Source organism: Aegilops tauschii, chromosome 6 (assembly GCF_002575655.3).
Source record: "Aegilops tauschii subsp. strangulata cultivar AL8/78 chromosome 6, Aet v6.0, whole genome shotgun sequence".
In the NCBI taxonomy this organism is placed as follows: Eukaryota; Viridiplantae; Streptophyta; class Magnoliopsida; order Poales; family Poaceae; genus Aegilops; species Aegilops tauschii.
The window spans coordinates 485,384,796-485,412,620 of record NC_053040.3 but is presented as its reverse complement, the minus strand read 5'-3'; the positions used below and the strand labels follow the sequence as shown (position 1 = coordinate 485,412,620).

The window sequence follows — 27,825 nt, the reverse complement described above, 5'->3', positions numbered from 1 at the left end:
GAAACGGGTGCGGTTTACGGGGAGGTCCTATATAGGGCGCACCTGGTGGGCCAGCCCAGGAACAGGAAGCAAATCTGTAGCACAGAAAAACTTCGAAAAATTTACTACCGTGAGGATTCGATCTTCGACAGTTCCGATAGGGTGCACGCTGCCCAATCACTCAAGCTAATAGCACCTGCTGACAGATTACAACACGAGACCTTTAAGTACTTTTGTAGCCGCGCTATTTATTGCACATTCATTTTAGAAAAACGTCAGTTTTTTCAAAAAAAATATGAAGAAAATTTCAAAGTTCACAGATATTAGAAAATCAGGAATTATAAAAAAAACCTCAATTATTTAAAAAAAGTTCATGAATTAGAAAAAATGTCATAGGTTTTCAAAAAAGTTCCTTGAATATGAAAAAAAAGTTTACCAATTTTTAGAAAAAGTTCATCGATTTTCAAAAAAAGTTCACAAACTAAAAAATGACTCTGATTCAAAATTGTTTTCGCATAGTTCGTAAAATATCAAACTAAGTTCATTGAATTTGAAAAAAGTTCATCAAATTACAATAAGTTCATTTTGGATCTTTATGGTTTTCGTTGAAACAAAAATGACATGATTATGTTGGACCTACTCTGGCGCGGAGGAACCCTGCACGGACTGTCCGGTAAGATGAAAGATGTTGAGATCACCCCATCTGATGATCAAAATGTGAGATCGAGACTATCGACCGTCTCATCAACCCATCCCATTTGTACTTGTGTTTCAAGGCAAGAGTAATAACCTAGTAGTTTTAAAGTGAGGGTCACATGAGGTTTCTGTGAGTTGTAGTTCAAAACTGGCCGAGTTTTTTTTGCTTTCTGAAATGATTTTCGAAATTGTAGTGGAAACTTGGTTGTACCTACAACCGGGTCGTCCGGCGACAATGTGCTAGCACCGGTCGCGACCCCTACTTTCGAAATTGTAGTGCAAACTTGGTTGTACCTACAACCGGGTTGTCCGGCGACAATGTGCTAGCACCGGTCGCGACCCCTACTTTCGCGCGACGGCCACACCTACCAGGCTGCAGCTCGCACCATCCTGACTTGAAAACACTCAATGACAACAAAAATGCAAAATATGGTATCCTCTAAACATATGATGCCATGGTTTGGTCATGTTGAACTAATTACAGGGTAGAGACACTATACCACGACACCATAATAACGACATGCATCTGTTGGGATAAGTGTACAACGCCGACACTCTTTTTTCCCAATCTTATACCAGGACACGGATTATCACTGTTATGCAGTCTTATGACACATCATCTGTCGCCAAAGCTTCAACAGAGCACCGACCTAATTTCTGTCGGCAGTTACAACCTTCGCTGATAGACTTTGTGTCGTTGATTCATAGGGGCAAAAAAACTGTCGGCGGTTGTTTGGTTGGGCCCAAGCAAAAATTATGGCGCCGAAAGGGAGCAGTGAACGGAAGGGAACGGTCTATGGGGACATATACACCCTATATGGAATTTTTTTTAGCAATTCAACAAAAAATCAAAAATCTGAAATATTTTTGAAATAAACTTGACCTTACATTGTACTTGTGAGAAAATTTTCACAAAAAGAAAATCCCTCTTTGACTTCTGTTCAAAAAAGACAAATTTTTGGCCAATATAATGTGAATAGTAACCTATAATAGCAAACATTTTTTGTCTTTTCGCTATAAAGTAAACGTTGGCTATTTTTTGGGAAAATTATAGACTAATGCAAAAGTAAGTCAAGTTTATTCTGAAAAAACTTCTGAACTATTTTGACTTTCTGTTTAATTATTAAAAAAAATCTTCACTAAAGGCTTATCAATCTCACCTCTCCCCCTCTCTCCCATACAGAACAGACATGTAAACCTGATGGAAACTCCTTCGTTCCATCCGGATGGGGCGCTTGCTTGACAGCCACCTCGTCCACACGACACGTGTCCTATGGGACCCACGCCCCTTTCTCGCCTTATCCTTCCCCAATTCTCACCACTCCTTTCTCTCTCCGTCGACGGCATGCTCCGTCCATGATTTTCCACCCACCCGAGTACTCCTACCGGTGAATCTCGCCGCTGCAAGGCCGTAGGGGGGCCACACGGTGCTGCGAGCTCCACTCCCTCCCTCCTTGCTCCCTTCCCCCATCCTTCATGGATCCCAACACCATGCTGGGCAGTTGCTGTGAGGCGTGCTGCGACGTCGCCGCCGTGCTTGCAAGCCGGTGCGACATCGCCGTCGTGCTGCGACAATCCGCGTCGAGGTTGTTGCGAGTCGCTGCTGCGAATGGCGCCAGTCAACGATGCTTGCAACAGGTGGTGCTGCGACGGATGTTGTCATGCTCTGACGACATCTCGGCCACGACGACGTTACTGCGATGGATTTTGCAATGGATGCTGCGACAACGCTGTCGTGCTCCGACGACATCGACGAATGCTACGACGGATGTTGCTTCGGTGGCTCGGGCTACTCTGACGATGCTGCGACGGCTTGCTGCGACGGCGCCACCGTGCTGTGAGCCGGTGGCCAAGCCATCGGAGTTGCTGTGACGGCGGAGTGCCTGTGAGCTGATGTTGCCGGCGTCCTGTGATGCACTGGAGTTTGCTTCGCATGCGAGAAATGTGTGTGCGACGTTCTGCAATGAGAAGAAAGAAGAGAGAAGACTATGTTACGTTGACTTCCATCGAAAGGCTAGGAAAGTCCAGATCGTATGGTCCAGAAGTTGTTTTGCTTTCCTGCATTCGGATGCCGCCTAGCAGCGGCCAAACCTAGCCCTGCTCTGTACCGCCACCCGACCTGCGCGCCGCCACCCCCGACCTGCGCGCCGCCGGCACAACCCGCCCGCCGGTCCCCTCGCACCACCACCGACCCCCGGTCTCCCTTCGCTTAGCCCGCAGTAGCAGAAGAGCCGTCCACGACGAAGGAGCATCGCCCGCCACCGAGGAGCAGCAGCGCCATCCGCCGCCAAGGATCCCCCGCGCCGGGAAGCAGCAGGACCGTCCGCCCAAGGATCCCCCGCGCCGGGAAGCAGCAGGACCGTCCGCCCAAGGATCCGCGGCCCCGACGGCTGCTGAGGAGCCGCCCGCCATTCTTCTTCCAACATAGGCAACGCCTGTCCCGGTTGACTCCAGTTACCTAGCACCTCCTCCAGATCTTAACTGGTAGGATGCAAAAATTTCCATGTGCTGGCTACATATCCAGTTATATCTGTTCATGCCTGTGATTTTTCTTCACGAGCTTTTCATATTTAGAACTTCATATACCAGAGATGCAAATTTGCAGAAACTGTAATGTAGATATAGTAGTCCTGGAGAAAGAACGAACTCCATAATATATTAGGTTATTCTGTATATTTCCTAGTTTCAGTGAGCCATCTGAATCTCTTAAAAGCGTTTCAGTGTGCCTATGAGAGTAGAACCACATAATGTTTCATAGTACAATGTTCAATGTACTCCCTCCGTAAACTAATGTAAGAGCGTTTAGATCACTACTTTAGTGTTCTAAACGCTCTTATATTAGTTTACAGAGGGAGTATTTGTGGGCATCAAGCTGTGAGTAATATATTTGATCATGTTTCAACTCTGTATGTGCAATAAGACTAGCTAAGAGAGAAAATTACATTTCCTGCTAAATGATCATCACTTATACATGACTTTTTGAAGCTAGGGTGTATGGAATCAGATGGTAGACAAACTCATTCTGCAAATTGACTATTATTCAGAATGGTGCCGTGATTTGATTTTGTCGTATCCTAGTCCAACTTATCTAGCATTGCAGCAGCTGCCTACATGATGGGGGCCCCTGAACATACCTGCGCCGTTTATCTGTAAAATCTGGTTCAACTTTTGCTGCTGTATTTAGCTTGCTTGTCTCACATGCGTGTTTCTTGAGTTCGAGTGACAAAGTAAAACTGATTTGATTTTATTGGAGGTTCCCAACATAGTTTTTCCTTTTTTCATATTTTTTTTGTTAAACTGATTTGATTTTATGCCCGCTTTACGTATTGTGTTTCTTCTTAAATTGACTCAGATTCTGATATTGCCTACACCAAGGCACAATGATGAATTCTAGGAAGGATGCTCATGGTACACAACATCCTTACTTCGTATTCACCTATCTGAATGCTGTACAGCATCAATGCTTTGTTAATGCTAAGTCCCTTGATTGATTTTGTGTGCAGAAAGGAAAGGCTATGTTGTCTTAACAAGGATGAAAAGTATAACAACATACACAAACCAACGTGGACAACCCAGATCTGTTAAATTGTTTATGTCATTTAAGTTGTCTCTAGCATTTGCTATAATGCATAAAATCCTGGTATGGGTTAAATTGCTAAACCTTCAAAACTGCTCATTGGAGTGAGGACGTGGTCGGACATTCACCCTACCATCCACAGACTCATTGTTGCATATCATAGTGCATACAACCTTTTTCACATGTGTTATCTTATTTTACCATGGATAATGCATTGCTTATGTATATTCATTTGTTGTCTGCTTTACAGGACAGATGGGACCTGGAAGATACACCAGAAACAGAAGAAAAAGTTCTTAAAATTGCGAAAGAGCGATATAGAGGCTGGCGATCAACTGCAAGCTCCACTTACAAGGCATACAAAACAGATGCAGCTAGATTGGCTAATCTGCCGGAAGATTTACAATCAGAAGAGTGGGAATGGATGATTGACTACTTTGTCACTGATTCATAATTTCAGGTTATCTCTAAGATCACTCTTTGTCTACTACGTGTTAAGGTGAAATTGCTTTTCTGACTGGTTATATTTGGTTTCGATGAATTGATAGGAACGCAGCCGAAAGAACACTGGTAATCGTAAGAAATAGAAGACAACACACAGAATTGGATCAAAACCTTACTCGCAACTAAGTTTTGAGAAGGTATGAATGTAACTAAATATGTATGCCTCGCTGCTAACTATGGTTTCATCTTTCAAGCATCTCATTGCTATATTACTTGCAGAGAAACTTGAAAACTGGAGAAGAGCCGGATTGGATTGCTCTGTGGGAACACACCCACACAAAGAATGGAACATGGTCTAACAGAGTCCCAGGATGTCTATGTGAGTACACTGACTTTTAGTTATTCTATAGTTATTTAATGATGTTCATTCAGCATGCTTCTTCATCAGCTGGGATTATTAATGCGTTGGATCATGTTATTCTTGTTTCATCTTTTATAGTGTCAATATTGATGCTGCACCTATAATTGTTCTTTCCGTTTTTAGGACAAAGCATGTCAAGAGGTTGAAAATAAAGAAACTGAAACTCATGGTCCACTTTCAAGCGAGCATGTCATTGGCCTTCATAATTAGCTAGCTGCTTCTTCTCTTTCACCATGCGTTGTTGTTGTATCGAGTTACAACTTAAACATGCTAGCTAAGGACATGAACTTAACTGAAACTATAGATCGAGTCACAACTTAAATCAGTAGCGGAAGCTTTTAGTACATGTACTTGTGCATATGCTTTAGACATTTACACTTGTAAAGCTGTTTGGATCCTTCAGTTGGATGCTTGCTGACGCAGTATTACTCTAGTTAGTCTAGCAACAATTCTTTTTAACAATGGGGCTGGAATAATTGTATGGCGAATGTTATGTTTGACTCATTAACTAGAACTATTTTTTTATTTCTTGATTGCAGGATCCAAAGAACTAGCTCGACTGGACTCTAGATCACAGACAATTTAGTCTTGGCACTTAATTAGGATGGCTAAATTACATTTGAGTTTTATTTGATGGATATTTGCTATGAGAATTATGAATTTTATGAATCTACATATTATACGTATGGTTTTGAATATTGTAATTAAATGCTTGTATTTTTTTCAAGTTGCAATATGCTATTGCCACAACCCACTTTTGGTTGCCACATGTTAGCACCACGAAAATTTAAATTGTCGCTACAAACATTTCACCCGTTGTGATACCTATTTATCACCACCAAAACTAGTATGTTGCAATTTCCTGTTACGACGACTAGAATATTTGTTGCCATAAGTTAATGCCACAAATGTAACTGTTCGTGGCAAAATGCCTAATGCCATGAAAACAAGGATTGTTGTTATAGTTTATTGCCACAATTGAATATTGCCACGGAAGAGTATGCACCACGAAACCAGCGCCATTGGCATAGGTTGTTGCCACAAATGTCTATCGCCACGAGCTATTAGTCGCCATGATTCGTTACATGTTGCACTAAAGCTATCTCCACAAAGCAAATTGTGGCATCAGGTGAGTGTTGCCACGGGAAAACATGTGGCGACTTCCCACCTGGTTGTTGTAATAGAACACTTTATTGCCACGATTGCTTTTTTGTGGCAATAAGCTATTACCATGTGTCCAATCGCAACGCCTGCCAACGAATATTGTTTCGTGGCAATAGGTACTTATTGCCACGAATCAGCATGTATTGCGACGAACAATTTTGTTGCAATAGACCCGGATCCTTGTAGTGGCCACATTAAACTCCCTCAAGTTTGGGACACCAAGGCCACCAAACTCCTTTTTTTGGGATATCATCCCCCAGTTAGCTAGGTGATATTTATGATTTTCATCAAGGTTCCCCAAAAAAAAGTGACCCATCTGGGAAGTGATAGCTTTGATGGCCCATTTTGGAAACTTGATCACAGACATCAAGTACATAGGGATACTAGCTATGCAAGCTTTAAGCAAAACTAACTTAGCTTCATAGCTAAGCAGTCTCCCTTTCCACCCACCAAAGCGTTTGATGATTTTATCGACAATGGGTTGTATGTCTTCTCTTCTCAGTTTCAAATAATGGAGAGGAACTCCAAGATATTTGAGAGGGAAATCCCCCACTTTACAACAGAAAATCTGGGCTAGTAGCTTGACCTCAGCAGGATCAAGATAGACAGTCACCAAGTCATATTTATCATAGTTGATTTTTAACCCAGAAAGTCTTTCAAAGCAGGCAAGCAGCCACTTAAGGTTTTTTGCATGTTCGGGGTTAGAATCAAGAAATAAAATAGTATCATCCGCGTATTGAAGACTGATAAGACTCTTAGGAATAATATGAGGGATAACCCCTAAAATTAACTTTGCATTAACAGCTTTGGCCAGCATCCTGGAAAAAACATCTGCAACAAGGTTAAAAAGCATTGGAGAGATCGGCTCCCCTTGTTTTAGCCCCCCCCCCCCCCTCCCCACACACACACAAAATATGGTCCAAGCACGTCGTTTATTTTGACACAAAAGGAACTCTGTTGTAATAAGGATAGGATCCATCCTATCCATTTAGCCCCAAAACCTCGAGATTTTAGCATTTCAACTAGGAAATCCGAGTTAACCCGGTCATACGCTTTCTCATAGTCTATTTTGAGGACAACCCCCGGTTTACTCGATTTATGGACCTCGTGTATCGCTTCATGCGCCGTGACAACGCTCTCCAGGATGAATCTACCACGTACAAAGGCGGTCTGACATGGAGACAGTAGTCTTTGCCCCAAGGGGAGACCCTGTTGGTCATTGCTTTACTAAATATTTTTATAGAGCAATTGCTCAGGCAGATAGGCCTGAACTTTCTCACGTGTCTAGCATCGGGCTCTTTGGGAATAAGAGTAACGATAGAGTAGTTCAATCTTTGGATGTCTAGGGTACCACGCTCAAAGTCTCTCACTAAATTCATAAAATCCTTCTTGATCACTTCCCAGAATTCTTGGTAGAATAAGAAGGACAGCCCATCAGGGCCAGGAGCACGACTAGCATATGATCCCATGATGGCCTCCTTGATTTCCTCCTCCGAAAAAGGTTTTTCTAATAACTCATTTTCAACCTCAGTAACCAGTTCATTCGCGGACCAAAAATGGTTGCCCAGGTGGATGTTAGGTCTTGGTTCAAATCCAAAAAGTGTTTTATAAAAATCAGTAGCCACCTCCAACATGTCTCTGGTAGAGTAGACAGGTCCTTCCGAGCCCTCTAACATAGAGGTGTGGTTTTTACGTCTATGTTGGTTAGCCATAGCATGAAAATATGTTGTGTTTTTGTCACCCTCCAGGATTTTTCTATCTCTAGATCGTTGCCACATGGCAGTTTCCTCTTTCTCCCAGATCCCCTGGAGCTCCCTTTTAATCTCTTTCATTCTGAGGATATCCCCAGCATCCACTCTATTTTGTTCAGAGAAGACATCTAAAATATCAAATTCTTGTAAAAGGTCTTTTTTCTTCTTTTTCATAGCAGCTTCCAGGTTAATACTCCACCCCTTTACTGTCTTCCTAAATAACTTGGCTTTAAATTGCCAAGTATTATGGCAGAGCTGAAAGGGGATTGAGTAGCCCAGATTTTCTCCACTAGGGCCTTAAAATCAGGCTGGCCTAACCACCATTTCTCAAACCTAAAAGGTTTGCTGGAAACTGCACCCCCCCCCCCCCCCCCAACCCGCGAGTCCAGAAGTATAGGGGCATGGTCACTGCCAACTCTAGGCAGAGCACACACAGTAGTTAGGGGATAGTGACTGTCCCAGTCCAGAAGCTATCTTTTTTTAGTTGTAAAAAATACATCATAGTTATGTTGTCAAATAATTTCAGAATTTTTCAAATTGCCTAAATATGATTTTATTTTTTTCGTCGATCTCACCTAAAGAGCGGATCATATAGTGCATCCCCGTCCACAACTGGACGACGCCAAACGAGCCGCCGGGCACGTCTAGATCTAGAAGAAGTTAAAACAAGATAATGTAACCAGACTATACGTGGAATTTCCGGGGTAGACAAATCAGCAGCTAGCGACATTCGATGGACGCCTCACGATATCACTGTGGCCCATGTGATTGACTTGGATTACACTTGGATTCCCGGCCGGCAGGCAAAGCTAGGTTTGGTTCACGCAACTCGAATTAATTACCGGCCGGCCGGTCTTTTGAAACAAACAGCACGAGTGCACTCCGTGCGTAGCCATCACATCATTAGTTGTACACACGGACACGCTTGGCTCACTGTAACACGTGGACGTATGCCCCACGTGTATGCCACGGGCTATTAAGCTGAATACGGTCGAGAAGGACGGTCCAGTGTGCATGCATGCATGGGAGCTCTCCACGTGCGTACGTACGTGTTGGTACACTGGTGCTTTGCTGCTCCGTCGTGCACGTGACTTGCCAACACATGATGGACGATAAAGATGGGATCATCATCTGACGGAAAAGTTCAAAAGTGAGTCCATGGAGCCTGTGACATCTTTCATGGCCGACCGATGAGGTGGCAAGCTGTCCGGCTGAGGTGGAGTTGCCACGTGCATGCTCATCTAGTGCTAATCCAAGCCAGCCCGTGTTTAGGTCCATGCTGCCATGCACATATGGCTGTGGACCAAAACTACTCCCTCTGCAAGAAAATATAAAAGCGTTTATAGACGAGTACGAGGGACGGAGCTAAGCTAGCTAATTGGCGTGGTTAATTAATGGGCGAGCCTAATTGTCCCGCACCACTAAACCTGAACGGGTTACGGATGGAAGCAAAAAGAAGTTGACACGAGACGGGACGGGACGGGAGTGGGAGCAGTAGCAGCAAAGCGCGTCGATGGTACTACAAAGCCGATCATCGCAAGGCTAATAAACGAGCGATCTTGGACGTTTCGTGAAGCAGAACCATCTCAGATTTCTGACGCTGATGTTGATGCTGTTATCACTTGTACAGTGAATTAAAGAAGCATCTCGTCACGTGTACCCGGGCCCATGTGAGGAGCAGCGGTGCACCCTGATTTTGATTTCGTCGGCCTTGTTCACAAGCGAGCCAGCAGTAGCGCCGACGACGAGACCAGGGCCGGCCGGCTACTCATAGTCAGGGGCGGATCCACCACAGGTCATGGGTGTACAGATGTACACCCAAAAACTCGTGCAAACAAAAATATAGCTATACATATGACCCAAAAAAAAAAGACTATGCAGCAGCCTACCTAGCCAACAGGCCAATAGCTTAGTTGGCAGCAGCCCTGGAGCAGCAACCAGTCACTTGTGCGCAGAGCTCAGTGCCCTCACGCATCGAAAGACTAGTCGCCTCTTTCAGTACAAAAACTCATTCAGTCCATTGCTAAAAAAAACTCGTTCAGTCCAAGTCAGCCGCCAGTCGGCGCCTGAGAGGCTGAGGCGGATGACCACGGCGGTGCTCGGTGCGGCTGTACCGATGGAGAGCTCGACCAAGCTGCCGACACTGGATGGGATGGATCCCCATGTTCAAAGCCGTACAGTACGGCAGTGCCATGTCCGCCGCCGTTGGTGCCAATACTGCAGTACACTAGGACATACAGGTGACGGGTCATCCGGTGGGGATGAGCGGCGCGAGGGCCGCCGTCAAGATTGTTGACGCCCGGCACGTCGGCAAATTTGACAAATTTGACCTATAGACGAAATCAAATCACAGAATGAACTGTCCGTGAAACTATTTCACGCGGCTGACCCGTGGCGCCTAGCTCTCAGGCGCTGCACTAGTGCAACGCCTAGGAGCTAGTGCAACGCCTAGGAGCTAGGCGCTACACTGTATAGTGTGGCGCCTAGCTTTCAAACGCTGCACACTGACTTAGTAATTTTCGGATCACACGGGTGCGACGCTGGCCGTGTAGTGCCTATCTGTGAGGCGTTGCACAGTGTAGTGTGGCGCCTTCGTGTCGGGCGTCACACAAAAAGGTCAGCCGCGTGAAATAGTTTCACGGACAGTTCATTTTTTGATTTGATTTCGTCCATAGGTCAAATTTGTCAAACTTGCCGGGCACGTCTCGGTCTTGTTCCAACTGCCAACAATTTCAATCCTAAGCCTAAGGTGAATCCCATACAGAGTTCCAATATGAAATTGCATTCGCTGATATGAATTTAGAGAGTCACTGTCCTGATCTAATTTGATTGATTTCATTAGCAATAAAAACAGTAAAAAAAATTGAAGACTAGGCTGAAACAGGAACAAATGTCGGTTTTGGCTGGAATTTTTTTTTGAACACCCAAAGTTGAATTCCTGGATCCGCCACTGCTCATAGTGGGGAGTATCAAATACTAGTATCATGCATATGATACTACCTTCATAGTGCACAGTATCATAAAGTAGTATCATAGATTATCATATTTATTGCCATGCATGACACAAAGTAGCATAGCATTTAACATGATACGGTATCTACCTATGTTACTATAACCCTCTCTCTCTTATTTAATTGTGTGCCACATAAGCATGTTTGCTAGTCCCAAGTGCATGTTACCGGTTATGTTACTCCCACTATAGCTAGCCTGGGCGGAGGGGGCGGCCGCCCCGGGGCCCCCCAACTATAGGGGCCCCCACCCAGGTACTATCCACGTAGGCCATGGCCCAGGGAGACTACGCACGCAGAGATGCATGCAGCAGCCCACGAAGCCCCTCATAGTTGGGATTTGATCTGTTAGCCTGTATGCTTCTCTCAAACAAAAAATGCTTAGCCAGATTATTGGGTTTCCTTCTCATCGCTATGACCTTCCTTATTCAATCTATTCCCCAATCTCCTGTGGTCATCGCCGAACAAACAATGGGTAGCCTGGTCTCGCCGCCGCAGCTTTCTCCTCCTATGTCGGCGTCGGCGACAACCGCAAGCTGGTGGTGGGGGCGGACGCGGGAGCCGCGTTCATGCTAGACTCCAAGGGGAGGATGACCATGGTAGGGCACGCAGTGCTGACAAAGTTCACGAGTTGCAACGTCGACCAACTCGGAACTCCACTGGATCTGCTCCGCTCTTCACGCGACTGACGCACACACAGTGATGCAGATCGTCGAGCGCCTTCCAACACACGTCAATATATATCACAACATCGCAGACCTCCCGATCAGGTGATAACGGACACTGATCCAAATGATCTGAGGTAATATTACCTATTTCCCATATCTATATAGCTAATTGAGTATTTTATATTGGCATGCATGCTTGATGCATAGCTTTGCGGTGTTCAAACTTTGATTTAATTAATTTATTTAATTTGAGATGTGTGTCATAATGTTGCCTACTCCTAGAATATATGCATTTGATAAAAAGAGGAAAAAGAAAACAAAGTGTGGTTAACTTGATAGAATTACTGTGATGAGCCATCGACTCAATCATAAGTGAATTTTATTGATGATTGTTAGATGAAATTTCGAAGGTAACATGTATAAATTATTTGATATGAATGCTGCTTTTGAAAATTCAAAGGTAAACATGGTTCCATCTACACCTGTATGAATAATAAATTTAAAAAAAAATACTAGAAAAATTCAAAACATTCTGAAATTTGGCGGTATAAAACTTGGTCGACCATTCTACTCACCTGTGAAGCTTTGTGAAGAAATGGGACCCACGGTATTCTTAGAGAAGAAAATACAATCGGGGGCTTACTATTCATCAAAAAATATTTTCCAATATAACTTCAACTTTGTCATTTTTGCTTAGAATGTCATTTCCTTGTGAAACTTTATGCACGAGTATAATAGTCAACTATGTATGTTACAAAAGATAAATCTGATTTTATTTTTTATTTTGTACGACTAGTATTTTTTTAAATTTACTATTCACAAGGGTGCGCATGAAACCATATTCACCAAATACATGTTTTGTCGGGCCCAAAATTCACCATATTCACAAGGGTTGCACATGAAACCATGTTCACCAAAATGATTATTTTAAAGGCCCCCAAATTATAGTTTCGCCCCCAAATTATAGTTTCGTCCTGGGCTCCCAAAATATCAGAACCGGCCCTGCCAAAGACTCGCGATAATTTCTTCCTCTTCCTCCTCCTCCTCCTCCCTCCTCTTGCCACTTGTGTGGCGGACAGAGCCGGGCTTCCTTCCCCCTTGCGTCTGCTCTCCCATCTCTTTCGTTCGCCAGTAGGAATGGTTGCGGCTGCTCTCCCATCTCTTTCGTTCGCCAGTAGGAATGGCGGACTGGACAAGAGGAGAAAATATCTACCAGCCATACTACGTCCATTCCAGTTCCAGGTCTGAGTTGACCGCGCTGCCTTCACTTCCGCCGTCGGTCCAGTCCACCATTCCCTCCTCCGCGCGTGCGCCCGCCTATCATCCATCGCGCCTCCCGTCGGTTCCTTTCCGGCGAGCTCCGCTCCGCTGCATGCGCGAGTCCAGCAGCAAGGTCTTCATTCACGGACCGTCGCCCGGTTGAGCTCGACGCTCGACTCGATAGTGCGCACGTGTACACTGCCTCAGTCTACTCCGTGGATCGTGCGTGCACGCACGTGACTGCCGGCCTGCCATGACCCGAACTAAGAAAGGGCGCACGCATGGTAAAGCGAGTCGGTGGATGCATGGAGCCCGCCCGTGACGACCTTCATGAGGTGTCGATCGCCGTGTCAGGCTCGGGCAGGCAGCAAAGTGGATCCATCGATGGAGTCCAGCTGCTGGTCTGGTCGCCACGTACAGTATGCACACATACTCCAACCTGTGACCTTGGTCTTCTTTTCCATGCGAAAAGAAGATCGTACGACGCTACTGCACGCGGCTTTCGGGCGTTGGAACGATGGATGTGAAGAGGTAGACGATGAATGCGGAGTGTGTGTCTATACAGAACAGGCAGCTAGTGCTGCTAGTAGTTGGGGTGGTTGACGGCGGGTGAGCCGAATTTCCACCCTCCCACCAACCAACACCACGGTCGTACAGGTGTAACCTGGAACAAAAAGGAGGTGAGTACACACGGGACGCGACGCGAGTGCTACTTTTACTACTGCCAAGTATCTCACTAATGCTACGTAGTACTTGGTAGGAGTATTAATAAACATCCCAAGTCAAGAAAGTTTCATTTTATTCGCGTGAATGCTACGCTGACAGTCCAAGTTTGTATATCGCATGATCATAGCATCTACAGCCGGACGCATCAAATCTGACCCATACAACACCCGCGGGCGCCTCAACTAATCACTTCCACAGTCAGATGTCTCAATTAAGAATCCTCAAATTACAACGTGAAACCTAATCTAAGCGGAACTCGTCTGGCTCCGCCGTGACCATGTCCGGCGGCCGGCTGCGCCTCTCGAAGTGTTCCTCCGGTCGTCGGCAAGATAGAGTAGGACATGGGCACACACCGGCTCGCGGGACTCGAGGTGTTGCCCGTTTCCCATGCCTTACTCTTCCTCGTCGCAGTCCAGAGCCTTAACGATGCTGGTTGGTTTGAGGTCGACGACGGATCCGTCATGGTCGGAGGCCACATCCACGACGACGAGGATGCGGCACCCGGGCTAGCAGGCCATCCATTGAGGCACCGGAGAGTGCGACTCCGCCTTGCCGACGTCTGTTGCCAGGGCTGACGCGACCATGCACTCACTAGGTGGGGACCACAAATGGCCTTGTCGTCGGCGCACCAAAGAAGGGGACGAGCGTCCGCCATGGCGTTCGAACGCCAGACAAAGCGCACCACCTCTGGCAAGACAAGGACGACCTTCCTCGCGCCGGATCCACATGCCACTGAGGCGGAGGCGATGAATTTGCGGCGGATCGAGTCCGACCGCTGTCGGGCATTCTCCTCACGGGCGCGCCAGAGCGCAATGCGGACATCAATCTCCTCCTCGGGCCCGACTAGAATGAGGTTCCAGTTCGCGGATTGGCTGACGGAGCACTCGGATTCACTGTCCGCCATGCCGGAGAAGACCGGAGATCAACAACCCAGATCTTAGATGGTGGAGTGGAGTGGACCGGAGTGGCTAGGATTTGGTTCGAGGAGCGGATGATGACGATTATATGTGGATTTTAGGTGTGCCAATATAGGCCTGCTCCGATGTGACGGACGCGCACAGGCCTCCTCATATACGCCCCAAATTTGGGCTTAATATAATAATGCCGGACAGCCTGAATTTTTTAGACCAGTTTAAAGTGTTCGTCTGAATCGTATATTTTTGACCGGCCATTGGTCAAACCGTCGCGAATGGTTTGAGGCGTTCAGTCTGTAGATGCTCTCAAGGCCCTCCATCTCCCATCTCCCATGCGACGTGGACGTGATGTGACCAACACCTATATCTGGCTGATAACGTGCCATCACTGCTCGTTGGATACTCCATGATTATCCCTATCTTGAAGTGGTACGATGTTCTTTCTCCGTCTCATAATATAAGACGTTTTCCAGCAATAATATAGTATTAAAAAATGATCCCATGAACCAGCCAGCCTCGCTGGTTGTTGTGTTGCCCCCGCGCGTTCACAAGACCGACAAGGGCTGGTTGTTGTGTTGCTAGATTGTTGGATGCTAGTTTTGGTTTTTTATTTATGAATTATTTACTGGAATTAATCATGGACTTGTCTAATATTTCAACCTAGGCCCCACGTGTCTGTTAGTCACGGGCTATTTAGCTGAAAATGCCCTGGAGAAGGACGGTCCAGCGTGCATGCGAGCGAGCTCTCCGCGTACTCCAAAGCTCATCATCACAAGACAAGGCCAATGAAAACGAGGATGAACAAGGAGTACGTGTTGGTGCTTTTGCTACTCCGTCGTGCATGCACGTGACTGCCAACAGCCGATGGATAAAGAAAAGAAAGATAGGATCATGATTTGAGGGACAAGTGGAAAAGTGAGTCCATGGAGCCTCTCACATCTTTCATGGCTGAGCGATGAGGTGGCATGGCAGGCTGGCAGCACGCACGTATGCTGCCCGGCTGAGTTGGAGCGGTTGCCACGCACGGGCTCACCTAGCGCTAATCCAACCCAACTTGGCTTGGGTAACCACTCCAGCTCGTGCTCCCCGTGGTTTCACCGGCCCTGTTCACCAGCACCGACGACGACCAAGACTCGCGAGAATTTCTTCTTCCTCCTCCTCCTCTTCCCACTTGTGTGGCGGCTGCTCTCCTCTCTCTTTCCTTGGCCAGTAGGCGAGGGACAAGAGGAGAGGAGGAGAAAATATCTATCAGCCGTCAGTCCACTCCACCATCGCCTCCCTTTCCCTTCCCTGGTGCGAATGGGATCCGGCTTGCCTGCTCCCTCTCCATGCTCCCATCCGTACTCCCACTTCATCCTACGGCTGTTCTTTTCCCTTTTTCTTTTCTAATCTAATCATCTCCTTCCCTGATTTTCAGGGGATGGGGCCGGGCCTTATTTTCTTCCAATCAAATCAAGCCACGTATGCGGGAGCACGGATGAGAGCATGGAAGGGAGCAGGCAAGTCTCGTCCGTGCGAATGAAGGCGCGACTTTTCCGGCGAGGTCAGCAAGGCCTCCAAGATTCACGGATCTCCGTGGATCGTGCACGTGACTGGATCTCATCATGCGACCGGCCATTGACCCCAACTAAAAAGGGTTAGATTCTGTTTTTTTTTTTTTGCGCCAGACCGCGGAACAAAAAGGCACACGTATGGACGGATTAAAGCGAGTCGCTGGATGCATGGAGCCCGCCCGTGACAACCTTCATGGCCGGCCGATGAGGTGTCGCCGTGTCACTGTGTCAGGCAGCAAAGTGGATCCATCGATGGAGCTACTGGCCACTAGATATCGCTGTCCAGCTGCTGGGCTGGTCGCCACGTACATGCACACAGCTGTGCATGTACGTGGCGCTAGACCACTCCAACCTGTGATCTTGGTCTTCTTTTTCGCTGAGAAGATCGTAGTACGATGGACGGTACACGCGGCTTCCAAGCGCTGGAACGAAGATGAATGTGAAGAGGTAAGAAGAGGAATGCGGAGTGTGTGTATGCACAAAGAGCAAAGGCTGCACTAGTTGGGGTAGTTGATCGGCGAGCCAAATTTCCCCCTCCCCTCCCCTCCCCTCCCCTCCCACCAACCAACACCACAGTCGTACTAGTACAAGTGTAACCCGGAAGGAACAAAAAGGAGGCGAGTACACACGGGACGCGATGGGACGCGAGTGCTACTTTTACTGCCAGTCATCTTATACTAGATTCATAATTACTAGTTTTATATTATTAAACATCACAAGACTGGTTAATTTGGTCAAGAAAGTTTCGTTTATCGTGTGAATGCTACGCTGACGGTACAAGTTTGCACTAGTACGTATATCGCGTGATCGGAGCGTCTAGGATACACCGAATCCGAATCCGAATCCCTCAAACGTCCGCGGGGTTGCGGACAATGACAGACACGCCTTAGATAATCTCTTCTAATACCGGATATCTTATTTAAAAAACATCAAATATATACAATCACATGCAGCGTGAAACCTAATATAAGTAGAGCTCGCTCGGCTCCGCCGTGCTCATGTCCGGCGGCCGGCTGCACCCCTCAAAGTGTTGCTCCGATCACCGGCGACGTAGAGTAAGACATGGGGCACGCACCAGCTCACGAGGCTCGAGGCGCCGCCGTCTCCCATGCCCTACTCTTACTTGTCGGACTCTGGAGCCTTGACGGTGCATGTCGATGTGAGGTCGACGACGGGTCCGTCGTGGTCGGAGGCCACGTCAATGATGACGCGGCTACGGTGCCTGGGGTAGCAGGCCATTCGTTGAGGCGCCGGAGAGTGCTACTCCACCTCGCCGACGTCTGCCGCGGCCTCCCGCCCCTTCTGCCTCGCACGGCGGGCACGCCGCGCCATACACTCAGTGGGCGGGCCACAAATGGCCTCGTCGTCGGCGCGCCAACGAAGGGGATGAGCGTCCACCACGACGTTCGGACGCCAGACGGAGCGCACCGCCTCCAACGAGGCAGGGACAACCTGTCTCGCGCCATTCAGGCGGAGGCGATGGATTCGCGGCGGATCGAGTCCGACCGCTGTTGGACAATCTCCTCGCGGGCACGACGGACAATGCGGACAACCATCTTCTCCTCGGGCCCGACAGGGATGAGGGTCTAGTTCGCAGATCGGCTGACGGAGGACTCGGGTCTGTTGCCCGTCATGCCGGAGAAGGCCGGTGATCGACGAGCAGGAGCTTAGGTGGCAGAGTGGACTGGAGTGGAGTGGTTAGGGTTTGGTCCAGTCAACGGATGGGATGATTATATGTGGGGTTGCGTTGGGCCAACATGGGCCTACTCCAACGTGGAGGACGCGCCCGGGCCTCCCCATATCCACCCCAGATCCGGGCTGCATATGGGTGGTGTCAATCAGCCCGGGCGTTTGAGACCGGTTTAACGCGCCCATAGCTTTTTTTGACCGGTCACTCACCAGGCCGTCCGCCCGGGTGTTTCAGGGCTGTTTGAGGTGCCCGGCTGTATATTCTCTCGAGGCCTTCCCATCTCCCATCCTATGTGCCGTGAACAACAACTATCTGCGGCTAACATCTTCGACGCGGACCCTCAACCATCCGCATAAATTCGGATCGCGCTGTCCGGACGTGTTGTGTCATCCAACGAGGGCATGTATCGTTCTGTCGAGCGGTCCGGCCGCACTTTTTCCCAGAAAACCGAGACAAAGTTGCGGGCTTTGCGGGAGTTCGGACAACAACCACGTAGGACTCTGACACCCCGGGCCCACTAAATTCCCCCTCTCAGTCCCATTTTCTTTCATTCCGCCCCTTCTCCCCCTTGCTTTGCTTCCGCATCCTTCTTCTTCGACGGCGCCGTTATATCTCTTTGGCCGACACACAGGCACTCCGGACCTCTGCAACCAGCACCAATGCACCCGCTTGTCTTTTACGATGGCGTCGTCTACCCAGGACACATCCGTAGGCAAGTACAGTCCGCCCCCCTGTCGCCGTCGTATCGATGGTACGCCATCCAAACCTCCGTCACCAAGTTTTGTAGCGTGGTTGATATGCTGGAGGCAAGGTGGCCATTGCGCGCGGCAGGGGAGGAGATCATAAGTTTTGCTTCTTCCTGCTCAACTTGTTGATTGATTCTTCATCCATTCAATGTTGCTATTCGCACTGTGTAGCCTGCATGCGTTGTCGTGATGTGCCACAGGATAGAGGACGGTCATTTATGCACATGCATTGTTGGATGAACCTGAAGGGGGCGGCAGTATGTGGGGGACGGCAGGATCCGTGCATGAAAAACTTGTCGAACATCTGGTTAATCTCGTTAAATTTGAGCTATTATTATACTAAACCTATCTGCATGCTATGTATGAAAATTATTAGTGCTATTTTCTATCCGGAATTTGATGAAATCCGCCTTAGTTTACATGAATTTTGTCCTGTTAGCTGAAACACTGTTTGAAATGTAAGCGGACATATGCGGCTAGCATTGGAGGGCGGCCTTCGGTATCAGTGTTGGTGAACTGGTCTCCTTTCATGATGGACGGATACTGGAGCAAATTTGCAGGCCAACATTGAAGATACGGGCCATCACTGCTCGCTAGTACTCCATAATTATCCATATCTTGAAGTAGTAATAATAGTACACAAAATTGAATAATTATGCTGGCGGCATCCCCTCCCCCTCGTGCTCCTCCTGACCCGAGACACCGTCAGCCAGCCAGCCTCGCTGTTTTTGCCCCACACGTTCACAAGCCAGACAACGGCGGCGACGACCAAGAACACAAGACTCCAGAGAGAATTCTTCGTCCCTCCTCGTCTTCTTCTTCCTCCCCACTTGCGCGGCCAGGCCAGGGGCATCCACCACCCCTTCTCTTCTCCTCTGTCATGAGTAGGTGAGAGAGGTGTGAGCCAGAGACCAGCCGTCCCGTCGCCGTCGCCGTCGGGACCTCCATCCCTCCCAACCCAGCTTTGACTGGACCGGCCCGCCCCTTTCCTTCCGCCGTCAGCACTTCGGGCCAACTATCCCCTCCGCTCCGCTGCTTCCGCGCGCGTGCGTGCGCCTATCATCGCCCTCCTCCCCCCCTTTCCCCGTCCCTTCCCTCCCTGCCCGGATCGGACCCCACCTCCGCCTCCCAGGACCACTGCTCTGCTCCTGCTGGGATCTCCCCTCGTCGCCGGCAACCGCGCCGCACCGCACCCAAGGTTCGTCGCCGCAACTCATCCTCTTTACCCTCGCATCTGCTATGCCGTCCTTCCATGGCCTGACATCGGCCGCGGGCCTCGCGCCCCTCGTGTGGGGATTAGTACCTACCATAAATAAGTACGTTTGAGTAGTTGGGTAATTATGGCTGCTCGCCCGTCTGCAAATTCCATTCTCATGCCTGCTTCTTTCTTGCCTGGCGTGTGTAGTTCAATTCGATGTGAAGCCAACCAAGGTTTTAGCCTCTAGGATTGGATTGCGTGATGAGTCCGCTCTGGACAGCAGCACAGAGTTCTTGTCCCATGCCAAGAATTCAGATTTGTTCTAGTAATTGGCATTCATCTATGGTTTCCTTTGCTGAATCTGCACAGGCCACGCTGACATTGCTGTGCAAATTCCGCGTATCCTTACTGAATCCTTATACTGAATCTGAAAGAAACACTGCCTGAAGAAAAACGAGCATTTGCAGTTCAGAATTCTGCACCCCTTCTTGCCTGACATCACAACTTTGCTTGCCAAACCTGAATTTTCACTCGGTCCAATCTTCAGATTTATTTTTGTCATGCTTCGACGAAGCTCAGATCATCACTCGCTCCCAAATGTTCCCATGACTGACTGACCGAATCCCCACCGCATTCCATTGCAGCAGCAGCAGCAGCGATGAGGTGCCTGCCGTTCCTGCACGGCGGGGACGCCAAGGACGACGACCGGCGCACGGGCCCCAGCGCCGGCATGTCGGCCTCGGTGCGCTCCTTCAGCACCGAGGAGTCCACGGAGCGCGGCGACCCGCGCTCCGGCTCCGACCTCAACTCCATCAACGTCTCCGACATGAGCGCCGAGTCCATCCGCCGGACGCAGTACCCCAGCTTCACCGACCGCCCCGCCAACCTCCGGGTCTTCACCTTCCCCGAGCTCAAGGCCGCCACCCGCAACTTCAGCCGCTCCCTCATGGTCGGCGAGGGCGGCTTCGGCTGCGTCTACAGGGGCGTCATCAAGGGCTCCGACGACCCCACCGAGCGCGTCGAGATCGCCGTCAAGCAGCTGAACCGCAAGGGAGTCCAGGCAAGTTCTCTCTCACTGCCCTGTACTGCCCTGTATTGTTGTTAAGGGTTGCTCTTAAAATTGTCAGATGGCAAGTTCATGCTGTACATATCTTACAGTCCACTTTTATGCATTACCAAGAGGAGTTATATCTCATTGATAACATGAACTGTGATTTGGGCATGGTTCTGCATCTTTAAACTTGAGATCTTCAAACTAATCCAGGATTCCTGAACTAATTACTTCTTATGGGAAGAATCCATTCAGTAGGCCCTGGTTGCTTCGGGAAATGCGGCATAGTTTATACTTGTGAAATTCCTTGCATCACATTCCATGTAGTATTATACTTGCATGTTGTTCTAGTCTAGCCTAGGGTGTAGTGAGTCAACCAGTGCCAGCATACAGGAACAACAGCTAACTGAAGTTGTAAACTAAGCATAGCAGTACTCGAGCAAACCACGGAGCATATTATATCAGCATTTCAGTTCCACTTGCTTGATGAGCCCTTCTTAAGTCACTTGCACTGTAATCTAGCTTGAGCCACTAGTATGCGTTGCTAATATACTATTCATCTTTCTTCAGGGGCAGAAGGAGTGGTTAACAGAAATGAACGTGCTTGGGATTGTTGAGCACCCAAACCTTGTCAAACTGATAGGTTACTGTGCGGACGACGATGAGCGGGGAATGCAGCGGCTTCTGGTATACGAATACATGCCCAACGGAAGCGTGGATGACCACTTGGCAAGTAGGTCAACCTCAACTCTGTCATGGCCAATGAGACTGAAAGTAGCTCTTGATGCTGCTCGTGGACTCAAGTATCTGCACGAGGAGATGGACTTTCAGGTAACTCATTCGCTTTCGGCTGATCAATACAAAAACTAACTGAATGTGAAACATTTGTCTGGTATCAACATCACTGCTTGATTACATTCAGCAAAACAAGGAACACATGAGTACAGAAAGTCGCACTCTGTTTACCTGTTTCAATATGCATGCAGGTTATTTTCCGAGACCTGAAGACATCTAACATTCTATTAGATGAGAACTGGAATGCAAAATTATCAGACTTCGGATTGGCTAGGCATGGACCACAGGAAGGGCTATCCCATGTCTCCACAGCGGTATGCACATCTACGAACCTAGAATTATTATACATTAATGTGCTCTGGCAGCATTCTGTTCCATATTCTTTAAAATTATTGGTCTTGCAAAATGTACGATGTTCTAAAGATGTGGATACTCATGGTACCAAGATGTTTCTTTTCTGTAACACGGTTCCCTTTTGATAGCAATGAAGTTGGAATTGGAAAATGGATACCCAGTTGCTCCACCTCAAATGGTATAATTGTTTCGGTGTATGCTATTGATACTTAAATGTGTACCTTTAGTTTCTGAAGTGCTCAACAATCAAATTCTTAAATTTTATAACAATTACAAGTGAAGTCCTAGAAAGGAGTGAATATTTCAGCTTGAAAAAGCGTCAATGACATATACGGCCATAGCAGCTTCAGAACGCACCTCTCTTTTTTCATAGAAAGCCAGCTATATCTACAAGTAACAAAAGTGGTGATTTTGTGCGCTTGCCTAAGCGGGAAAATTTGGCAAAGAATCTGCTGGGCATATATTACCATGTCTTAAAATGAACTATTATTTTGTTAGGAAGATTAATTTGGGTATAGAGTACAGAACCCTGGTTTCATTACAGATGTATTTTGCACAAAAGACAACCATGTCATTTCTTTTTATAACAGATGGGTCCCACTGTGTGAGGCTAAGCAGTAGCACTACCTGCGCACTGCCACCTGGAGCTCCCCTAAAGTGCTTGCTTTAGCCTCCTTTAGAAGTTGTAGAGGATTCTCCATGTACTAGTTTTATGAAGTTTGTTCTCTTGTTGCCACTTTGTTTAGTTTCTGGCACAACTTGGTAATATAATTGGAAAATGGTAGAAGAGATAACTTTTCCTAAAACACGGTTCCTTTTTTTATGGCAATGAAGTTGGAAAATGGATACCCAGTTGCTCCACCTCAAATGGCATAATTATTTCGGTGTACGCTATTGATGCTTAAATGTGCATGTTTTAGTTTCTGAAGTGCTCAACAATCGTATTCTTAATTTTTTGAAAATTACAACTGAAGTCCTAGAAAGGAGTGAGTACTTCAGCTTGAAGCGTTAGTCAGAGCTATATACGTTTCTTCTAGCTTCTTCAATATGCAGCACTAGCCAACATGATATGTCCATTAAAGAAATCACATCTCTATTCTTCAGATAAAGCCAACTGCATCTACAAGTAACAAGAGTTCGGTTTTAAAGTATTCATCCTAACTACCATAACGACTAGGGTGATTTGCATGCTTTCCTGTGACAGAATTTGGCAAAGAACTTGCTGTTATTTTGTTAGGAAGACATTACTTTGGTTATACCCTGCTTTCATTAATAATACATTTTGCACAAAAGAAAATCATATTATTTCTTTTTATGACACATGGATCCCAATATGTGAGGCTATGCAATAGTCACGTGGTGCCCCCCTGAAGTGCTTGCTTTAGCTCCCTTTAGAAACTGTCAGAGATTCTCCACGAACTAGTTTTGTGAAGTTTGTTCTCTTCTTGCCAGTTTGTTTAGTTCCTAGTACAACTTTAACTTGATACGTCTTTGATCGTCCATCTAAACTAACATATCAAATACTCATGGTTCCACAGGTTGTTGGAACTCTAGGATACGCCGCGCCGGAGTACATGCAAACCGGGCGCCTCACCGCAAAAAGTGACATATGGGGCTACGGCGTGCTCCTCTACGAGCTCATCACCGGCCGGCGTCCCATCGACCGGAACCGCCCAAAGGGCGAGCAGAAGCTCCTGGACTGGGTGAAACCGTACATCTCCGACGTCAAGCGGTTCCCCATCATCGTCGACCCGCGGCTCGAGGGACACTACAACCTCAAGTCCATGACGAGGCTGGCCGGCGTGGCAAACCGCTGCCTCCTGCGGCTACCAAAGACGCGCCCGAAGATGAGCGAGGTGTACGAGATGGTCCAGAAGATCGTCGACAGCGTCGAGATCGGCCCACCGGAGCCTCCCCTGCACTACCACGGCTCGGTGTCCGGACCGGGCGCAAAGCGGACCAAGAAAGGGTCGCTGAAGAGGAGGCTCCAGGAGTTCAAGTTCGGGTGCCGACAGATCGTGTGGCGGGGCTGGAAACCTGAGATCATAAAGACCTGCTGAAATGGATGCCACCCTCCTCCTGCCTGTGACTGTAAGTATAGCTGTTCATAGAGATATAAAGTTCGTAACCGGTGCGCGGTTTGCACTGCAGCGTGTAACTTTTTTGATCCTGTAGATTTCTGTTTAAGCCGTCTTGTGTTTGTGTATTACTCTGGTCTGAGCTGCAAGATTTGTGAATCAGTAGGTTGTTTGTGTTTTTGGTCCAGTTTCAGCTCTTCCATCTTGTGAACTCTACTAATCTTGTTTGTGCACAACTTAAAAACATCCTGTCTTTTTTTTCCGTCAAGAACTCCTCAAAACCTGTCATTTTTCATGTGGAAAGGGTTGTATGCAGGGAATGATTCAGATTCAAGCAAGATGTGACCTGAACCTAATGGATTTCTGTCCACCAATCGGAGGATGCGCCTTATCGGGAGCTCGATGCGGAATGATCTGAATATCTGATGCTGGGTGGTACAGGTACATTCCTGCCGGCCATCCTTTTTGCTCAGATAAGACCCAGACCCAGATGCTCACATCAGAAAGAGACCCCTTTGTACAACTGGGAGAATTTCTTGGTGCTAGCACATACTCCCTCCGTTCGGAATTACTTGTCTTGAAAATGAATGTATCTAGAACTAAAATACGTCTAGATACATCCATTTCTGCGACAAGTAATTCCGAACGGAGGGAGTACATAGGATAGGGGAGGCTACAAGTCAGCTCGACTTTTCGATCGAACGGTCTGCGTGATCGATCATTTGTTACCATAGATGATGATCAAATCTTCACCACCGCAAATTTTTGCCAGAGAAGAAAAGAGGTCCCGGTGCTGGTCTCATTCTGCTGTTCCCCTGTTGCTGTAGCCTGTAGATTGTGCTGTTGGCTGGAGGCAGAGAAATTCTGTTACTTTCTGCACAGCGAACACTTTCCATTCCATCATCAAACATCTTCCTCCCCAACTTACTTTCTCCGGTGATATGGTGCATGTGGGTGGAGCAGAATTGGAGGCAGATCTTCCTGTGGTGGGCAGCAATTGTGGGGCTCCTTTCGGCTTCGACGAATCGGACCGGTCGGTCGTCCGATTCGCCTGTCGACGAAGAATCAGAATAGATGGAAGCCTGGCCTTTCTCCCCCCTCCTTGCTGTGAGGTGATGTCCCTCTCGTCTCCCCTGACATCTCATATGCCTGCCCTGTCAAGGCCATCACCATTCCTGGTGCCCATCATCTTCAGAGATTAGCACATGGTTTGTGTGACGACGGTGCATCGTCTTCAGAAAACCAGGTGCAGAGTATGTGTGACATGTGGAGCAGATGGTGATCTGCCCAACCTGCCACATGGTTTGCCATTTGCAGCCACTGCTTTGCCAATAGCTACTGACGGCGAGGGCTACCTGCCGAGAAATCCGGCAGCATTCATGCAGCTCCTTTCCTCACTAGTTTATGGCTTTTCTTCCCTCGCGGAAAGTTTCAGAGTTAAAAATCGTCCAGAGGTCACCAAATTTGTTAGGTTCTGAAGAAAGTGAGAAATTTTCCGGTTCTCGGTCCAATCGCCGCCGCCCCGTCCCCCAACGCCGGCCGTTTCTCGTCGACGTCGTCGCCGTCATCGGCTTTGGATGTTTCTTCATGTTATTAATGCAATATATACTTTTCCTTTTCCTCATTTTTTCATTCTGAACCGAAAACCTGTCACATTGACATGAACAATGAGGCCCCTCTCACCGAGCATTTAGGAACGGGACGGGCGATGACTGATGCCGGCCGTGTCGGATCCAAGTCACCCTGACTAAGATCGGTCGCTGTGTGACCCTACGTTCATTAATCAATTAGCTTCATTATGAGTTTTTCTTTTCCATCTGCTTTCTTTTCGTGGCCTAACAATCGGTCTCCATCGTGGGACAGTACAAGATTCGGTTATGCGGTTCGAACTGAATTTGTTATTTTTTGAAAGAGCAGAAACACTTGCTTGCTCGTGCATGTGTGTTGGCCAGCAATAATAAGAAAATAAGAACCATGTGAGTCTTGTGCCACGTATGAAATGATCATGCGGTCTCGCTTTCAGATCTTACAACCAGAGCGGCGCACGCAAAAATTATTGAATGTTGCTTCGGTATCCGTCTCCCATGACCAAAAATTATTGAATGTTGCTTCGGTATTCGTCTCCCGTGACCGGTGACGAACGATGGAAAGAGATGCATAAATGATGAACGGGGAAGGAAGTATATGAATAGCTAAGGATGACGGTGGTAGTGTGCCACAAGCATTCGTAGAGAAGAAACAAACAAAAAACCTTCCCGTCCTCGAGAAGCCGTTTACTAGTATGTATAGGCGATAGGAGCATCCGCATCTCTAGGTGTTAAGCAGAAGCTATATGTGTGATGGTGTATTCGAAACCGAAGCCGAAAGGCCTATGGGGTATACGAAAGAGGGGGGAAGCTTATGTGTTACAATTCTCGCTTCGTCCTAACTTCTACATACTGTTTTTAGATAAACTAGAACAATGTCCGTGCGTTGCAACGAGATATAAATATTGTAATACGTTAGCTTGTGATTTACCTGTTAATAATAATACGATTGTGTAAATAAATATTCATCAAATTCTGGTCATGAATTACCTTATTTTGATTAGAAGTTTGGTAAGTAAATTAAAGTGAAATTGGTTCGGAAGGTAAGTAAATTAAGGTGGTTGATTATCATATACATGGAAGGTTGGACGAAGGGATGGTGGGAAGAAAGGTGAAATAATGGAAACCTTACGTTCTTTTTAAGTAGTAGAGATAGAGATAGAGATAGAGATTACCAAACAATGTCTTGCGTCTCAACTTCCATGCGCTTCTATGAATGTAATGTAATCGGTCTCTATGACCCTACCTTCAATAATTAATTCGTATCATTATGAAACAAAATTATCTGTTTTCTTTTCATGGCCTAACCTCAGTCTCCATCGCTGAACAGTACAGATGCGGCTTCAACTGAATTTGATATACTTATTTTTGAAAGAGCAGCGGCACTGCTTTGTTCATTTATGAAATGATCATGGAGGTTTCGCTTTCCGGTCTTACAACCAGAGCGGCACACGCAAAAATTATTAAAGGTTGCTTAGGTATCCGTCCTCCATGACTGGTGACGAAAGGTGGAAAGGGATGCCTAAATGATGAACGGAAAACAAAGTATATAAATAACCAAAAAAGACGGCTCCAAAATAAAATAAGAAAAACGGCGGTGTGCCACAAGCATTCGTAGAGAAGAAATAAAAAACCTTCCTTCCCTCGAAAAGCCATCTAGCATAAGGTGCATGGGGTATACGAAAGAAGGCAAAAGCTTATATTTTACAATTCTCACTTCGTCCTAACTTGTAGTACGAGTTATTTTCAGATAAATTACCCAACAATGTCTTACGTCTCAAGTTCCATGTGTTTATGTGGATGTAATAATAATAGAACTAAAAGAAGAGTCATACGGAAGAGGCCAGATTGATGAGTCCACTTCTTTTTCAGGAGTTTACCACCCGTTTATGGGAATACGGGTTATAGATGTTCTATGGTCAAACTGCTGGTGTTAAGTTTTTTTGCCACAAGCCTTACATCCCGTAACATGGATACCGACTTTTTCTCACCGCTTTTACACATTGTTCAGCACCTTGACATACGGATGCTCTTAGATGCAGCGACACGCACCGAAGCTATAAGTGCGACCCCTCCGTCCACCCATAACAGAGCTAATATTTTTCAAGAGCGAAAAGCCAAAGAATTTAACTAGTAATCCATCCATTGCCTTGTGTGTTTATTATG

General features: G+C 47.2%; 2 protein-coding genes and 1 long non-coding RNA gene across 12 annotated transcripts in view; all 3 read left to right on the top strand.

Annotated features, from left to right (window-relative positions):
* LOC109758223 (OVARIAN TUMOR DOMAIN-containing deubiquitinating enzyme 12) overlaps positions 1-27,825 on the top strand; it is a 45,827-nt gene that overhangs the window by 283 nt on the left and 17,719 nt on the right. The gene's annotated exons all lie outside the window — the stretch shown is intronic.
* LOC109733938 (uncharacterized) lies at positions 2,001-5,871 on the top strand. Of its 5 annotated transcripts, XR_005760948.2 has the most exons (6): positions 2,002-3,159; positions 4,028-4,083; positions 4,179-4,712; positions 4,801-4,893; positions 4,976-5,075; positions 5,657-5,871. It is a non-coding gene; the product is annotated as an uncharacterized lncRNA (long non-coding RNA). The 5 variants fall into 5 exon arrangements; XR_005760947.2 differs by having other exon boundaries at positions 2,001-3,159; positions 4,028-4,712; XR_005760946.2 differs by having other exon boundaries at positions 2,002-4,083.
* Positions 19,278-25,869, top strand: LOC109758260 (serine/threonine-protein kinase PCRK1). 5 transcript variants are annotated; one of them, XR_012188262.1, is made up of 7 exons: positions 19,278-19,795; positions 20,443-20,855; positions 21,417-21,677; positions 21,833-21,955; positions 23,534-24,086; positions 24,390-24,514; positions 25,037-25,869. XR_012188262.1 is itself a non-coding variant. In XM_045230185.2 (6 exons), the coding sequence occupies exons 2-5, from the start codon at positions 20,454-20,456 to the stop codon at positions 24,053-24,055; spliced, it is 1,308 nt and encodes a 435-aa protein (XP_045086120.1). In that variant the 5' UTR covers positions 19,313-19,795; positions 20,440-20,453; the 3' UTR covers positions 24,056-24,086; positions 24,390-24,626. The 5 variants fall into 5 exon arrangements, 3 of the variants coding, with proteins under 3 accessions (XP_020172706.1, XP_020172698.1, XP_045086120.1); XR_006665732.2 differs by having other exon boundaries at positions 19,313-19,795; positions 20,440-20,855; XM_045230185.2 differs by lacking the exon at positions 25,037-25,869 and having other exon boundaries at positions 19,313-19,795; positions 20,440-20,855; positions 24,390-24,626.

Bases quoted from the DNA above. Each gene is read 5' to 3' on its own strand.
- LOC109758260 (XM_045230185.2), top strand. From the start codon at position 20,454: ATGAGGTGCCTGCCGTTCCTGCACGGCGGGGACGCCAAGGACGACGAC. The intron at 20,856-21,416 runs GCAAGTTCTCTC...ATCTTTCTTCAG, and splicing joins TGAACCGCAAGGGAGTCCAG to GGGCAGAAGGAGTGGTTAAC. The intron at 21,956-23,533 runs GTATGCACATCT...ATGGTTCCACAG, and splicing joins TATCCCATGTCTCCACAGCG to GTTGTTGGAACTCTAGGATA.